The sequence below is a fragment of the Zosterops lateralis genome (assembly GCF_965231275.1).
Source record: "Zosterops lateralis genome assembly, chromosome: 7".
NCBI lineage: Eukaryota > Metazoa > Chordata > Aves > Passeriformes > Zosteropidae > Zosterops > Zosterops lateralis.
In genome coordinates, this window is record NC_139767.1 from 8,517,708 (window position 1) to 8,533,473 (window position 15,766).

A 15,766-nucleotide genomic window follows, 5' to 3' on the forward strand; every position below is an offset into this window, starting at 1 on the left:
ATTGCCATTACTTCACTAATTCTTCTGAGCTTACCTCTTTTTTAAGTTTGTGACTATCAGTCATCAGTTGTGCAGCTGTTTGGTGTAACAGCTTACAACAACAAAGGGTTTTCATTGCAGCAGTGTAAAGGGCTATCCAGGTGTATTTTACCTTCTGATCCTTTTCTTCTCCCCTTCCTTCTGTTAAAGAGACAGAACATGCTTCAGTCAGGCCTGTATGATGGCTTTCACTGCACTCTCTTATTTGACAGTGAAATGGTCCAGAAAACCCTTATCTGCGCCTTTTCACAGAGGAGCCAGCTCGTGGATTAGCACGTGGGGGTCAATGGGATGCTCTTTGCTCTTTCCCCTAGAAGGGAACAGAAATGTCAGCTGGTTTTGTGTCATTGAAAATGGAAGTATCAGCAGCTGCTGAGTGCTGCTAGTTTAAATATTTATACCATAAGGGCTTTATCACACCCTTTTTCTTTTCTGTGCAAAGCTGCTGCTGATTCCGGTGGAGGTCGGACTCTGAATCTGTGCAGGAGCTCACAGGTCAGGTCTTCCAAGGAATAATGGCACAAGTGGAGCTCACTGTTACTGTGTCAGGAAGTGTAAACAAGCAGTTTTTAAAAAAAGTAATTATGTAGACAAAGCTGTCAGCACAATCATGGAATAGTCGTGCATATGCCTGACATCTGCCAGCCTGACAAGCTCCAGGCACATAGTTGAGATACTTGAAAGAATACGGTGCTGCTGGTCCCACAGTCTATCTCCTCCCTCAAACACCAAGTTCTGCAGGCTGATGTTTTCAGTCAGGCCTTGAGAGTGGAAGGCAAGGGGAAGAAACAGGTTGGGGGACACCTTGAGAGCCTGAGCTTGCTTCCTGCTCTGGTTTATAAGACAGCACAAAAGCAGACATAGATGAGTTAACACTCTTCTCTCTTGCAAAGCATGCTTTCTTTTGTTTGTTAGGATTACAGACCCACCTGTCCTTGTAAATGTGCAATTGTGATGCAGAAAACATTTAATTCTAGTCCTGCAACTGATGGCTGCGTGTGTGCTGTATTCTGAAGTGGGTATTTGAGTTAATTCTCCCAGATGCTCAGTGTCTGCATTTGCAATGGTTTTAGTGGATAGCATTGTAATGCTCTTAGAACACTGTGCATGGGATTCATTTCAGCATCTCTAAAACTGGATAAAGCATGGCCAGGGGTATTGTTTGAATTAAAGCTTAGCAGGACAAACAAACCAGCATATCTGAAAGCAAAATGTAAACATGATGCTGGGGCTCCTGGTTAGCACTTGGTGGCTGCGGGAGGTTGACAGCTGCTGCATAGAGGTTAAATGTGCTTTCTTTGGTCTGTCAGTAAAATTAAGCCTGCTAAAGACTATGTGGCACTCTAGAAGACAAGAGTTTATCTGTGTGCATAAACAGAACATGGACTTCAATACATGAACTTCATATAAATATAATTTCAGGACTATTTAGAGTATTAGGAGCATGCTGCAATCCAATAAAAAGATGCAGATTGAGCCAGGAGATTTTGGAAAGTGCCTGAGTATGTTTAGATGGGCTAGAAGTCTGACAAGTGTCTGGAAAGCAAAGCACTGGTGTTTGCATTGCTAAATAACAGCACAGGATGAGAAAGAAAATGGTATAGATACAACAGGGACATGAACTGAAGTAATAAATACTTGACCTTTAAATTTCATCTTTGCCAGCTTCTTAGACTGCTTCTCCCAAAGACTGACATGGCTGTGTTTTATATTATGCTTTTATTTGACATATTCGTAGTTAGTTACAAGTAAAAATTATTGAAATCCATTGTAGTTAATACAAAATAAAAATATAGCTGCACGAGTTATGCCATGATTTTTTCTTAGAAACAGAATCTTCTATATGATACCATGCACTTAAGAGCTTAACTCTTAATAGTACTCACCTACACTAAGCTCTGACTAACTAACTTCCAGTGTGATTTACTGGTTACAGATATTATCCCTGTGGGGTAATACCTGTTAATTATTTCATAATGGTACTTCTGCTGTAGCTTTCATTTCCCCTGTAATTTGTGATTCTAAACACAAAAGGAAGCAACCTTTTAGTGCAATGTTAAGTATCAGTAGAATTCTTATGTATATAAAAAAATAAAAATAACCCACTGCATAAACAACCAAGGATGTAAGGGAACTGTTGTGGGTATTGTGCTTCCCTTTCCTCCCTTGCCCCTTACCTTTAAGTGACAGGAATGAACATTCATAATGAGCAAACTACCTTGTAACCTTTCATTTTCAATTAATTTTGAAAAATTACAGACTAGTAATTTTGAGAGCAGGTGGGTGACTGATCAAAGTTACTAGCAGAGATCCAAATCCTGTGGCTTTGCATGCTCATACTTATGTAAACTCATCCCTGCCATGAAGTTCAATCCATAACACATTGTTCCCTTTGGACATGCCTGAAAGAGTATTTCACCTTTTTGAAGAAATTGTCCTTACATCCCTGTAATTATCTAACTCTCCTGTGTAGATATAGCTCTATATATGAAGTAATCTGTAAAAAGATAAATTATCCTATTTTCAAAATACTCTGAGATACAAAGTTGTGCAGGTGCAAAGTTTGATAGTATATTGTTATAAAGACTATGAATTAATCAGTGTTATCTGAGTATATATACTTTAAGCTGGGAGTATAGCTTGAATACTGTGGGGGGTCATTTTTGCTTTTTTTTACATTTCATAGCACTTCATATTTTCTTCAGGCTACCTTCATGTTCCTGTCAAATGCCTGTATTTTTTTTTTTTCAATTTCTGAACCCTTAAAGGTACAGTAACTGATCACACATTCACGCTTGTCATCAATGTATTTCCATGATTCTGTTAGATTGAAAAATACTTTTTTTTTTCTCCCCCTCCCACCTAAACACAGTGATTTCTTCTAAATGAATAGCGAGTGACTACTGGCAAAAATCTTCCCCTCACTGAAATGGATGGAACTGGGTTTTCAGCTTTGCCCTCTAAGCACTCTGCTTTTTTAGTCCTATGGTGCCATGGAGGAAAGCCCCAAACTATAGGTGTGTGCACAATTACTGAGGCTGTTAGAATTCATGGAGTGTGGCAAGGCAACTGAAATCAAATGTTCTCGTTGGTATTCCCGCATTTACATACAAAACTACTCACAGTGCTGGGAAATACTGGGGGAAGAAAAGAGAACAGAAATGCTTGGGTCTTGACTACTCTCCACACGTTCCTCTGACCTAACTCTACAAAAGTCAGCTGATCAGCTTGCTTCTACCAAGAAGCACGTCCTCTCTTCCTCTGACACCAGCTGGCAGCATCTCTAAATTCACCAACACAAGTGGCTCAGCCTAAAGCAGAGCCTGTTGCAGCTCAAGTCGTTGACCTTGCCCACTCTGCATTCCAACATGGTGCAATAAGTTATCACTGCAAAGAAAAGGATGGAAGAGTCGCTCCTCCTTCAACTAGAAGCAGTTCCTTGCCTAAGGAAAACCCTGTGTGTCTGGCAGGCGAAGGGGGGCTTGGGGCTGCTCAGGCTGTCTGGTTCACCTGCAGGACGGCTGCTTGGGTCGTTTCTTCATCAGATTGTTCCATCTCCCCGCCAACTGGGTTGCTCCTCTCATCAAACAGTTTCTGGGTAGATTCTAGAGGCACCCCATACTCTTCATCATCCTCCACGATGGAGAGCTCGATGTTGTTGCTCACCACAGCCTTCCCTTCCACTCTGGCCTCCTTCTCCAGAGAATCCACGGCGGCCTTGCCCTCCTCGGCCAGGGAGGTGGTGGGTGTCAGATCCGAGTGCATGTCGGCGAAGGACATCTCGTCCTCGTTCTCAGCCTGTTCAGTGCTTGCAGTTTCTGATGGTCTGTCCTCAGCCTCTGTGGGGCTTTCTCCTTCACGGCCTTTCTTGCTGCTGAATGTGAGGGGAGACACTTTGAAACCTGAGCCCTTTGAGGAGGAGGATTTCTGGTGGTGCACAGTGAGTGATTTCTTGATCTTTTCCCTCCGTTCAGGGGACACAATCTTTGTGCTGATTTTGTTCATCTTCTTCTCAATGTTTTGGCGGGAAAATGCTTTCTTGAGGCTGTCCACCTTCTTGAGGCTGGTTCTTTTAAGTTTCTCAGCTCTTGATTCTTCTGTTTTCTCCTCTGCGCTGTCATCCAAGTCATCTCCGTCATGAAACATTTCATCATCTGAACCCAACTCCACTGTGTGCAAGGTTTCTTCCAGTGTTTTGTTCTCATCCACGGGCTCCTCTTTTCCTTCTGTAATGCTAGGAATTGGCTCTTTTGCAAAAACACTGGCAGGGATCTCATTTTCCTCCTGAAAGAATTGACAATATTTGAGTTTCATAGTTCACAGGACACAAATAATTTAATAAACAAAGCACAAACCTGAACAATTATTTTCCCCCACCCCCATGATGAGATGAATGCTGAACGTTTATTGGTTTTTTCAGTACACTTAACCAGTAACAAACCACTCAAAGCCCACTGAACCATTATCTGGTAAAGTTTAAGACTTATGAGCTGTCAGCTGTAAGACTACTCTTTCAAAGTGACTCAGAATGTATGCAGAATGGAAATCTTGTTCTTTTGATTTGTATTAGATACTCTTTAATGAGAATTTAGCTGTCAAGTTGTACACCTGTCCCTGGGGAGAAGGGGAGGGGGGGAGGGTATGGTAGGGAGGGAGGTTGTTCTGCAGACCTCCAGAAGTCACATAACCCCACAGAGCTCTCACTTTCTTGAGCCTGAGAAGACTGATATTCTCAGAGACTGAAAACATCCCTGCAGAGGTGTTGGTTGCATCTGGGAACTATCTCAAAAAGCAAATGCAGTTAGCACTTACACCATATTCCTGCAAAATGTATGTTGCTGTTAAAAATGAATTGTCGATATTGAGAAACTGCAAAGTTCATGATGTTTAGAGTATATCCTATTTTACAGGTTTTTCAGAAAAAAATAACCCCAAAGTAATACATTTTGTTGGCAAATATTAAAATGTGGATAGGACAGCTCCTTGAAATGTAAGATTACAAATTTATGGTATACAAAAATTAAAAGACACTGTACCATATAGAAAACAGGAGCTTCTGGCTAACAGGAAAAGTATTGCTTTGTAGAAACAAAACCAAGAAAGGACACAGAAAGAAAGAATCCAAAACAGGCTGAGCAAGGGCAGGAGCTGCAGGTCATAATGAGGGATGTCTGTGCCCACTGAGTGCAGAAGCTCTGCAACCCCGAGCAGCTCAGAGGCAGCACAATGAACACTCTGTTCTGTGGGGGTTTTGCAGGCATCTACCCGTGCAAAGAAAATGAGGCTCCTTGCACACTCCTTTCTCCCCTCAGCACTCTGAGCCTTGGATCTGCATAGTCTCTATTCATTACCTTTTTTATCATTTTCAGACAGGGTGCATGCAATTTCACTTCCTCACACGCATTGGAAGGATTTTCTTTTCCCTCCTCCCTCCACATTTATCTTTAGATACAAAAGAGCAGCGAGTGCTGAGTGAAATGGTTGTAATAGTCTCAGATCTGTCCCTAGTGAGCCTGAGTGTACAGTTAAGGGGGAAAAAAGGCCACATACACTTCCAAGTTCATGCTCATTATTTCGGGACTGAGCATACAGCTGTGATCACTGCAGAGAATAGTGTCTTGGGTTAAATTTGCTGTCAAGGCTGTTGTACATGGTTGTTGTTTAGTCTGGAGAAGAGGAGGCTCTGGGGGGACCTTATTGTTCTCTATAACTCCCTGAAAGGAGGTTGTGGCCAGGTGGGGGTCAGGCTTTTCTGCCAGGCAACCAGTGATAGGAGAAGAGGACACTTAAATTGTCCCTCAGGGAGGGTTAGGTTGCACATCAGGAAGAATTCCTTCACAGAAAGAGTGATTAGACACTGGGATGTGCTGCCCAAGAAGGTGGTGGATTCACTGTCCCTGGAGATGTTTAAGACAAGACTGGACGTGGCACTTGGTGGTGCTGGGTCACAGGTTGGACTCAATGATCTCATTTCCAACCTAATTGTTTCTGTTATTCTGTGATTCTATTAACAACTAGGACTGCTTTGGGCTACTACTAGGGCTACTTTGTAGCCCTTCTGGAATCTGGAACTCAAGAATACACAATGTAGATGGGCAGAATAATTTTATGCCCCATATATATATATATATACACAGTGATTTAAGTGTGCTGATTAATATCCCTTGTGGATATAGAAATGAAAAGTATAAAAGAAATGGATGCTGGTTGGACAGTTTGTACATGCTTTATTCCTATGGTTTCTGCACAGCTTTCTGGGCCAGTGGCCTCAGTCACATACACTGGCACACAGCTTTCTTCACAAGCCCTCTGCCTGCAGGGGAACATCTCATGAAGCCCACACTCTTCTCCTGACACCTATTATGTTGTTGCAGCTATCAGCAACAGTGACCAAGATAACAAACAAAGGAAACCTGCACCAGCTTTAAGTGAAACCAGCTGTTAACTGCTGCACAAATATTTATATTTTCTCTCCACTGCAGTTAATGAAATGTGGATTACATGAGTGGGTGCAGTGTTGAATTATTCCCCAGAGCATGAGAACTCACTATAAAACATAATTTTCGTGTCTAGTGCATTCTTTCCAAACCTAGGTAATCATGCACAATTTTAGACATCTGAACATTTAGGTGTTAAGTGCCTGAATGGTATAGAAAACTCTGATTTTAATGAGTAGAGAGGTGGGTTGTTACTTTTTAAGTGTTTTATCTAGGAAAGTGGTGTCATATGAGTTTAATCACAGTGCAGTCTGAGCCAGGATGGGTCTGAAAGGTCCTTCTCAAGGTCAGTTTAGCTCTGTCTACAGCATTCATGTGTAAACTGAAGTACTGCATACAGTCTAGAAGGATATGGACACAGATTTGATTGCAGTTTTTAATCAAATTTCTGAGTAGAAAAGAGACTGTCAAACTACCCATGTTTATAAAGGGAAAAACAAACAAACGAACAAAAATATACTGCATAATAATGAGCTAAAGATTCAATTAAAAGCAGTCCTAGATGGTCTCTGGCTATCAGGCAGTACTGGAATTCAAGTGATCACCCCTCTGTCTAAGCTTCCTGCAGGGCTCTGGAAAACATCAGCCTCTGGGCATCTATTTGTGAGCTTATAAAATGGGAATGACACGCTTCTCTATGTCATGCTTCCGAAAGACCTTAGGATTACAGGAACTATTAAAATGCAAATGAAAATAAATTAAGTAAAATGCTTTGAAAATACAAGCATGGTATAGCAGGAATGCTCTGTGGTGGAACAGACGCTTCTATTTCAAACATGGTTACTGATAACATGTTATAAGTGGGCTATTGATAATTTTTTGGTCTCACAAGTTTATGTGACAGCTATATTTTGTTTTGATACATTTTTAAGCAGTCTGCTATTTCATTTAGGAAGACTAGAACAATACACTGAAAAACACCAGCTGTTACAAACTGCATAACTATTTTCCATGCCAAAGGAAGTAGAACTTTGATCTTTTCTTCTTGATCTAATCTAAAATTCTAAGAAAGCAATACATCTTTGTATTTTCCACATCTGAGTTCAAAAACACCCCTTGCATTTTTTTTTTCTCAGATGGGCTTGACTGTAGGTAGGTAGCTCCTCTGAATTTTATTTTTCCATGTAGGAGATGAATAGAATAGTGGAAGTTCTCTGCATAAAACAACTCTTGCTAACACTAGTAATACTTGCATAGTTAAAATCAGTGTGGCTTTTATCAGTCATCCTTGGGAACTTCCTGCAGGCCATAATTTCATCCCTATCTTTTATGAAAAGGGATAAGATCCTTAACAGTGTACTACAAAACTGGGTGGCCTGAGCGAACAGGTAGTTAATTTACTCAAGAAGTGCTGATTCTCTGATGCTGCTGCATGAGGGAAATCAATCTACTTTGGTGGTTTTTTTTTTTTTTTTTTTTTTTTTTTTTTTTTTTTTTTTTTTTTTTTTTTTTTTTGTTACATTTGCTGTATGAAGCCATGACCTTCAAGAAGGAGAGATGGCATTTTCCCAGTCCAGGCTCCTCTGTATGTTGCTGTTACATGCCCAAATGCTCACTAGCCTAAAACTTGTTTTGCTACGCAAAATAGGTCAAAACATGACAAATCCTCCTGAAACCAGCTCCAGCTCCACCTACTTTCCTTTGGACAAACACAGCTCTTCAGGTGGGATGTCAGGGTGGGAAGGGAGGGCAGGCAGCAGGAAAGTGCCACCTGCCCATTGGCAAGTCCCTTGCAGGCTGGGGCGGTGGCTGCACCATCCCCTGACCTCCCACAGCACAGCTGGGCCAAGTCCAAACAGCCACAGGAGGTATTTCTGTCATTAATCAATATAAGAGTATTCTTCCTGCAAGGCTCCAGCAGGAAATGCATTATTGGCTTGTAATTCTTCTGGTTCCCTCACTTATTCGTTTTTGAGTTTGAAGTTACTTTTGCATGCAGAAGATTACTGCATTGCATACAAGAAGATACAATAAAATGGATAATTTTTTGCGCCCTCCTCTTGCTTCATTTTAGGATGAAGGATTTACCAAGAGCAGCATCTGAAAAGAACTTGAATATTAGCGTGCTTGACCCCAAGCGGCAATTCTGACTTATTCTATCTGTCCTATTTCCATGACATTTAACCAGTAAACATGACATTTAATTGAAAAAAATTAAACATGAGCCTTTTTTTATCTTCCATTTTGCTTTTGCAGCTAAAAAAGCAAACAAAACCCCCACCAAACTAGAACCAAAAAGCTGGTCATGTGGCGAGAACAAAATAGAGGGGAACAATGCCAAAGCTTAACAAGGATTTTTAAAACAGTCACTTCAGTGTTTTGCTGAATTGCTGTGTCATTTATAATAACTTTTGCATCCTCAAATTCTTGGAATGGAGCTCCCTTAAAATATGCCACCAATTAAAGAAATATATGCAGACATTCTAGGGAGACAAAACTAAGAGCATTTTAATGGAAAATATGTAAATAGGTGAACTTTTCTAAACACAGTTCATTCTCAGTGCATATGCAGAGGGAAAGCTGATGCTGGTGTGTGGCAGCACAACTTCATAAAATGCAGAGCTGGAGCTGTTTTGGCTATGCTCAGTGCTCCCACCCAGTATCAGGGAGTTTAGGGTATATGGTGAATGCAGAACTGAATCACAAATATGAATTAATATTTTCATACTGAGCTGTCTCCCTAAGCTGGAGAAGCTGGTTCTAATGAGCAACATGCTCGGTGAAGTTTGGCATTGTTTTTTACAGTGGAAAAGAAGGATCCCCCAGCTGAAGAGGAGTCTCGTACATCCAGATTTCCCTTTGTTTCCACAGAAATCTGGCGTCAATACGGCTTCATTACTGTGACTTCTCCTTCCTGCAATTGTTTTTCCATGGATTCCTGTGCAAGGCAGGACAGAAACCCCGCCACCCTGCTGGTTTTTTTCCCCTGTACAATTATCCTAGCAAGGCACTGGCCCTGCTGACTAGCAGACTGTCCCTCCTGCAGCCTGAAAGGAGATCCTGGCAGGGAGATGTCAGGGAAGTGGGCATCCAGGTACAGCCTGGGCACCCCTCTGCCTGCAGCCAGTTCTCAGCAGAAAATCCCAGCTCCTCCCAGACTCCACTCGAGAAAGCCCTGGATGCTGCCCACCCCAGCCACCCTCTCTGCCCTCAAGGAGCTCTGCTGACCACCCAGGCTTTCCAGACAGCCACAATACCATTTAACTGCAGGCCACTGCCAGCAGCAATTCCCAGTTCATAGCTGTTTTTGGGGTTTTTTTAAAAATAGATTTAACTGCAGTGTTTCTTTTTTTAAGTTTTGTGCTCCTGATCTCATTGGCTTGGGATTGGTTATGTTCATCATCCTGCACTGTGGTGACATATTTTTTGGTGAGAAATGGGAACAGAGTCACCTAAATCCCTGTAAAAGCTGTGGAGAACAGACCTGCTCTCCAAAGGCACCAGCCCAGAGACAGGCAGTGGATTTTCTCTACCTGTTGTACTAGGACATGGGCCTGTGTGCTTGCCTTAGGTTTGTGCAGTATTAAGGAAAGGTTCAGAGGTTCAAACAGGCCTTAGCTTTACAACACTGTTTAGTGTCAGAAAATGAGCCAGCAGGACACTACTTTATCCCTCAAACCCTTCTTAGTCATTTTCAGTGTTGCTTTCACCCAGTCCCTGCAAATTGCTGCCAGTGGAAGTTCCCCACCCAAGGTGTGTCAACTGTCCTGCACACACAGAGCTCTGTTTGTCTTTCCTCTCTGCATTATGTCATCTTAAAATAGTAAATACTGAGTTCCCTGGAGGAAGACACTCCTTGCAACAGTGAGGCATTAATTCTGACGTTCAGAGTTATGAGAAATGTTAAAAATTACCTTCCCCCAGGTGTTGCTGATGCAGCCACCACACAGGACATTGCCTAGGTCTAGGCCTGAACCTGGAGGCAGGAGCCAGTCATCAGGTAACAGGGCCTGGGAGATGGCAGTGTTTTGACATACAGTAATGGATCCTAAATTACTTGCAGAACTGCAGAGAACATGTGTCTTTTAATTTACCCAGTCTCTGGAATAATTTCCACATTCCTTCTGGGGGTGGAAACGTGCTGCAGCTCCTCCTCTTCTGGCCTGACAAGGCTGGACTGTAATTTGGGAGAACAATATGCAGGGAGGTGGGGGCTTCCTTTCTGGGGGAATTGCCTGTGCACTAACCAGCCCTGCCAGCTTTTTACAATCAAGCACTGCTCTCTTATTTTGGGATTGTTTAGGGAAAAAAAAAAACAAACCCAACAACCCAAAGAGCAGAGTTAGTGGCTGGCAGAGGTAACGCCCAGCTGACAAATTCAGTATGAAGTGCCCGAGCTGTGACTACCCCAGCCCAGCATTTGCTCTCCTGCTCTCCCTCAGTGATTTGTGGAGGCCTGTCTTTATTTTTTTTTAAATATGTGAAAGTCACGTCCTGTGTTTAGTTAAAGCTCACGGGCGTGCTCTATCCAGACCATTGCTTAAAAAGGGGAAAATATGCAAACTGCTGCTATCACTGGATGGACTCCCAGGAAGCTGAATTTTTAGCCTGTCCATGAATGGGCCAGATCAGTCCTGCAAAATGAAGCAGGGCATGAGGAGACAGGGAGATGCAGCCCTGCCCCTCTCCTGCTTCTGAGGGCAGATGCTGTGGCAGGTTTTAGGGGCATTTCTACTGCAAGTTTGCAAAATGGGCTCCTTCCTCAAGTTTGCCAAGAGTTTGGAACAACATAAGGGCCCTTCAAGTTTACTTAAACCCCAAAGCACACAATAAAACAAACCTCTCCCCACATATGCTTGGAGTTAGTAAAATATGGCTCTTTCCCTTCAATTGCAGAGAATGAAAGGCAGCAGTTTTCTCAAGCATGCTAAGAGTTAGCAAAACAAAGTTTCTTTTCTTACGTTCGCTAGGAGTGAGTAAAAGACAACTTCATCTCCAAGACTGCAAAAGTTAGAGGGTTCTTTCCCAAAGTTTGCTAAAAGTTAGAAAAAAAAAAAAAAAGGAAAAAAAGGGGGAAACAAAAGCAAAGAAGTGCCTTCCCCTCATGTTTGCAAGAGTAAAAAAGAAGGCCAGCTGTTTTCCACAATTTCCTAACAGTCAGGAAGACATGCTTTCCCCACGTCCAGGAAGAGTGGGCATTTCTCCTGAATTTGCTAAGAATGAAAGAGGGCACTTCCCCCAAGTTTAAGAGTTAGCAAAAGACTACTCTTTCGCCAAGTTTGCTAAGGTGAAAAGGTTTTTCCTCCAAAGTTATCACAAAGTTTTGCCAAGTTAGCGCACAGACAGCTCTGGTTTCCGAGCCTGCGGAGAGCTGGCAGGCAGTGAGCGGCACCGGGCTGTTCCCTGGGCGGGAGCGGGGCTCTCACCTGGAAGATGAGCACCTTGAAGCGGTCCCGGCGGAGCAGCTGGGCGTGGTGCTGCTCCAGGCGCCGCACCTGGTCGCACTGCCTGTCCAGGCGCTCCCGCACGGCGCGGGTGTGCGCGCACACCTTCCGCGACTTCTCCAGCAGCTTCTCCACCGCCTCCCCCGTGGCGCCGTGGCTGCGGCACAGCTTCACCAGGTCCCCCTGGATGCCCCGCACCGCCCCTTCCAAGCCCCGCTGCCTCTGCTCCATCTGCCGCTGGTGGCCTTCCACCGCCTCCAGCATGGAGACCAGCTTCTCCAGCAGGGCCAGCACGGTCAGCGCGTTCACCTGCCCGCCCGCCGCCTCCGCGGCCGGCAGCGGGGGCACCGCGCTGCCCGCGGCCGCCTCGCCCATGGCTGCACCGGGACGGGACGGGACGGGCCGGGACAGCCCCGCCGGGGCCGCTATTAAGCGCTGCGCCTTCGCCCTGCCCCGGGGAGGTTTCGGGCAGAGCCCGGCCCCGGCCCGCCCCGGGCGGCAGCGGGATGTGACCGCCCCGGGAGTGCGGTGCCGGCCCGCCCCGTGTCCTGCGGGGAGCGCTCGCCCGCGCCCGCCGCCGCCTCCCGAGCATCAGTAGATGGCAGGAGATACCGCGGAATGCGCCCCTCGGAGCGGGCTGGCCGCGGCAGCAGCAGAACGCGGTGCTGGGGATGGGCACGGGGACAGATTGTGGCTCTAGGCTGGAGTGCAAACCTGTCGTATGGTCTGAAGGCCTTGAGCTAATAAGAGTAATTATAGGTGTTTAAATTATTGCCGTAATCAATATCACAATTATTACAATAATCGTATATTGACGTGCTTTTAAAGAAGTAAATTGCTTCTTTAATAAATACATCAATTATTACATTAATCGCATATTAATGTGCTCTGAGAACATACAAAAATTGTATTGGCATATTTGTTCCTATATCACCGTCCTGATGGTAATTTTAAATAATTTTCATAATAATTAACAAACTTATAAAACCTTTACTCGTGGTGAATCAAATCTCCCATAATTCCTTCCACCCCATGCAACATCCGACTGGATTTGTGTTTTTTTTTTTTTTTTTTTTTTCAATAATAATGTAAATATTTTTATCTCCTCATTGTTATTATTATTATTGCAGGGCTTTGAAAAATAATTTAGATGATGAATATTCTATTCTATTCTATTCTATTCTATTCTATTCTATTCTATTCTATTCTATTCTATTCTACTCTACTCTACTCTACTCTACTCTACTCTACTCTACTCTATTCCTCTTGGGGGGGAGGGAGTGTTAGTAAAAAATCCAAAACAAACAAGTGTGTTGTTGCATGGGGTGCTTTACTGGGTGGAGGGAGTGCCAGGAGCTTGGATTCTCTGCTTGGGATGTGCAGATTAGCTGGGCACTCTGGTTGTCCTGCCTGGATTCTCCAGTGTTTCTTTAGTAAGAAAGAATCGTATGGTTCATTGTGGCTGTTTTGGGGGAGCAGCAATAAACTGGGTGTGGTGGCAGAGGTACTGTGTTCTCAAGCACCAAAAGGAGCTATTTGGCATGAAGAAGTACCAAGCTGTTTATTTAGAATAGTGCATAGCTGTTCCCAGGACGGACCCAAAGCTGTTATCACCAGGGAAAATGTTGTGAAATTCCGTAGGCTTGGGTGGCTCACGCTGTACTGATGTTCTCAAGCAGTCACTATCTGTCTTCTTTACATTTGCTTGGAAACAGGACTCCTTGCTGCAACACAGCTGTTTCCAGTGCTTGGGTATATAGAATTCTAATACTTGGGTAGCTGAAATATAATGTTTTCTAATATTTGGCCAAATATACTTCATGATTTCCCTACATCCTGCAGATTAAAAACATCTATTTGGAGTCCAAATCACCGTGATACCTGCCCTTTCCTTTGTACACAGAAAAAAAAAAAATCCATGAAAAGGGATAAAAGCTAATGACTGAAGAACTGTGCAAATGAGTTACCTGTTTCAAATACTGTGTGCTTGAGTCCCTGAATGTTCTGCAGTGTTACCTTTTTTTGGTCCTTGCATTTTCTTTTTTCCTCAGGCTGCAACTTCTATTCTTCAAGTTGTGGGAGCTTGAAAAATGCATTTGTGAGTGAGTTCACTTCAGGAAAAAAATTGTGTCTGCCAGAGCTGTCCACAGGGGAAACTATGCTGAGACTGTAAAATATGCAGGCTGAGAGGGGAGTGGACATATTTTAAAGGCACAACCTAAACAAAACCCTTCTGTTTCCACGAGCTCTCCCTGGCAGCACTACCTGAAACGCCCTTCCCTAGGAAGGACGTGTGTTTGTGTCTCCAGAGGGCTGCCCGTGCCAGCCCCTCTCAGCACAGGATCCTGCCCATCTCACTTCCTCTCTCCCTCCCTTCATTTTGCCTGGGACCTGGAGCCAAGGCAAAGAGGAGGAATTTTTGCAAAGAGCAGTAGCTTACCTTGGTCTGGCAAAGAGCAGCCCGTGTCCATGCCGAGCTACATATCTTTCCTGTGGCAAAATATCTTCTTAATTTTCCAAATTAATTTTTTTTCTTCAGTTTTGCTGGGCTGTGGCAGAGTCCTGGCCTGGCTGTGGTCCCAGCTGCTGGCCAAGCTGGCTTCCCAGCCTGTCTCTGGAGCCTGTCTCCTCCAGCCTTTCTGCATCAACCTTCTGCTGCACCTGGCACAGATGGATGATGGAGGAGAGAGCTGCCCTGTCTATGGAATCTAAAGAAACACTCTCCTGACTCCTGCTGTGAACCTTCTGCAAAGGCTCTGCAAGTTTTGAGTGTTTAAAACACCCAGCCATGTGTGCATCTGACGGAAAAGTTATGACTCCCCACGGGAACCAGCACAAAACACAAAATTTGTTTTCCTGGTCAGTCCTCTGACCCAACAAAGCCAAGGCAGGGACAGCAGCGTTACAAGGGCCATGGACACTCATGATAGAGCATTCCTCAGGGTCCCCATGGCTTGGGCAGAGGTGCTGTGTTGTCTCTATGCTCCCTTCCCAGAATTGCTGCCTGGGCCATCAGCCCTGAGGCAACACTGTGGGGAAAGGAGGGGTTTTGAGAACAGGAGAAAAGATGGCCCCAAACTGGTACCTGTCCCATTCTGCTGCTGAATTCCAGCTGTGGGTTTTGACACCAGCTGTCAGCTCCGATTGTCTGTCACTCTTGTAACAACACTGTCAGGCTGCTGGGCTGCCAGTGCTTGGAGGAATTGGAGCATTTTTATGCAGGTTTGGGGTTTTTAATTTATTGATTAATTTGGCAGAGTAGTGGAGGAGGTTTTTTTGCCAAGTCTCAATACAGATTTTACTGGTGAGAAAACTTTCTAGAGGAAAACATTTTACATTTATTTAGAAAGAAGAAGTATTAAAGAGATTAAATTTATCAGGGTCATCCGATGTAAGTCAAGAGTTCTTTTCATGTAAAATCAATATGCGTGAATTATACGGACAAAAATTGGAGGTTAACTCACTCATTACTCACGTGGTGCTCAGGATAATAAATGTTTGATGCTGGAACATTACTGATAATTTATTAGGCATGGAGTAATAGGTAAAACAAAATGACAGGAAAGGATGGAGAAGGGAATTAATAGGGGAGTGAAGAATGGCAGGGACCATACAGGTCATCGTCATCTTATTGAATTTCATGTCCAAGCTACCAGTCACTTTAAAGAGATGGTGTGAGGCCATCTGACTGCTCAGGTGAAGGGCTGGCTAATGGGAAGAGCCATAGAAGGTGTGGGAGGAGAGCCCAGCACGGAAGGGCTGTTGCCTTGAGGGGTTGATGTCTGCTCCTCTTGGACAGGGGAGAAAAGGGGATGTGGATGGGACATGGGTTGGGAAGAAGTGATG

At 44.0% G+C, this 15,766-nt stretch overlaps 1 protein-coding gene across 1 annotated transcript; it reads right to left on the reverse strand.

Annotated features, from left to right (window-relative positions):
• Window positions 1-1,739: 1,739 nt before the first annotated feature.
• CAVIN2 (caveolae associated protein 2) lies at window positions 1,740-12,310 on the reverse strand. Its single transcript, XM_083864781.1, has 2 exons — window positions 11,903-12,310; window positions 1,740-4,323 (listed from the first exon to the last, which is right to left on the reverse strand). Exons 1-2 carry the CDS (start codon window positions 12,293-12,295, stop codon window positions 3,532-3,534), a joined length of 1,185 nt encoding a protein of 394 aa, XP_083720907.1. The 5' UTR covers window positions 12,296-12,310; the 3' UTR covers window positions 1,740-3,531.
• Window positions 12,311-15,766: the final 3,456 nt, after the last annotated feature.

Bases quoted from the DNA above. Each gene is read 5' to 3' on its own strand.
- CAVIN2 (XM_083864781.1), bottom strand. From the start codon at position 12,295: ATGGGCGAGGCGGCCGCGGGCAGCGCGGTGCCCCCGCTGCCGGCCGCG. The intron at 4,324-11,902 runs GTGAGAGCCCCG...CAATTCTTTCAG, and splicing joins TCAAGGTGCTCATCTTCCAG to GAGGAAAATGAGATCCCTGC.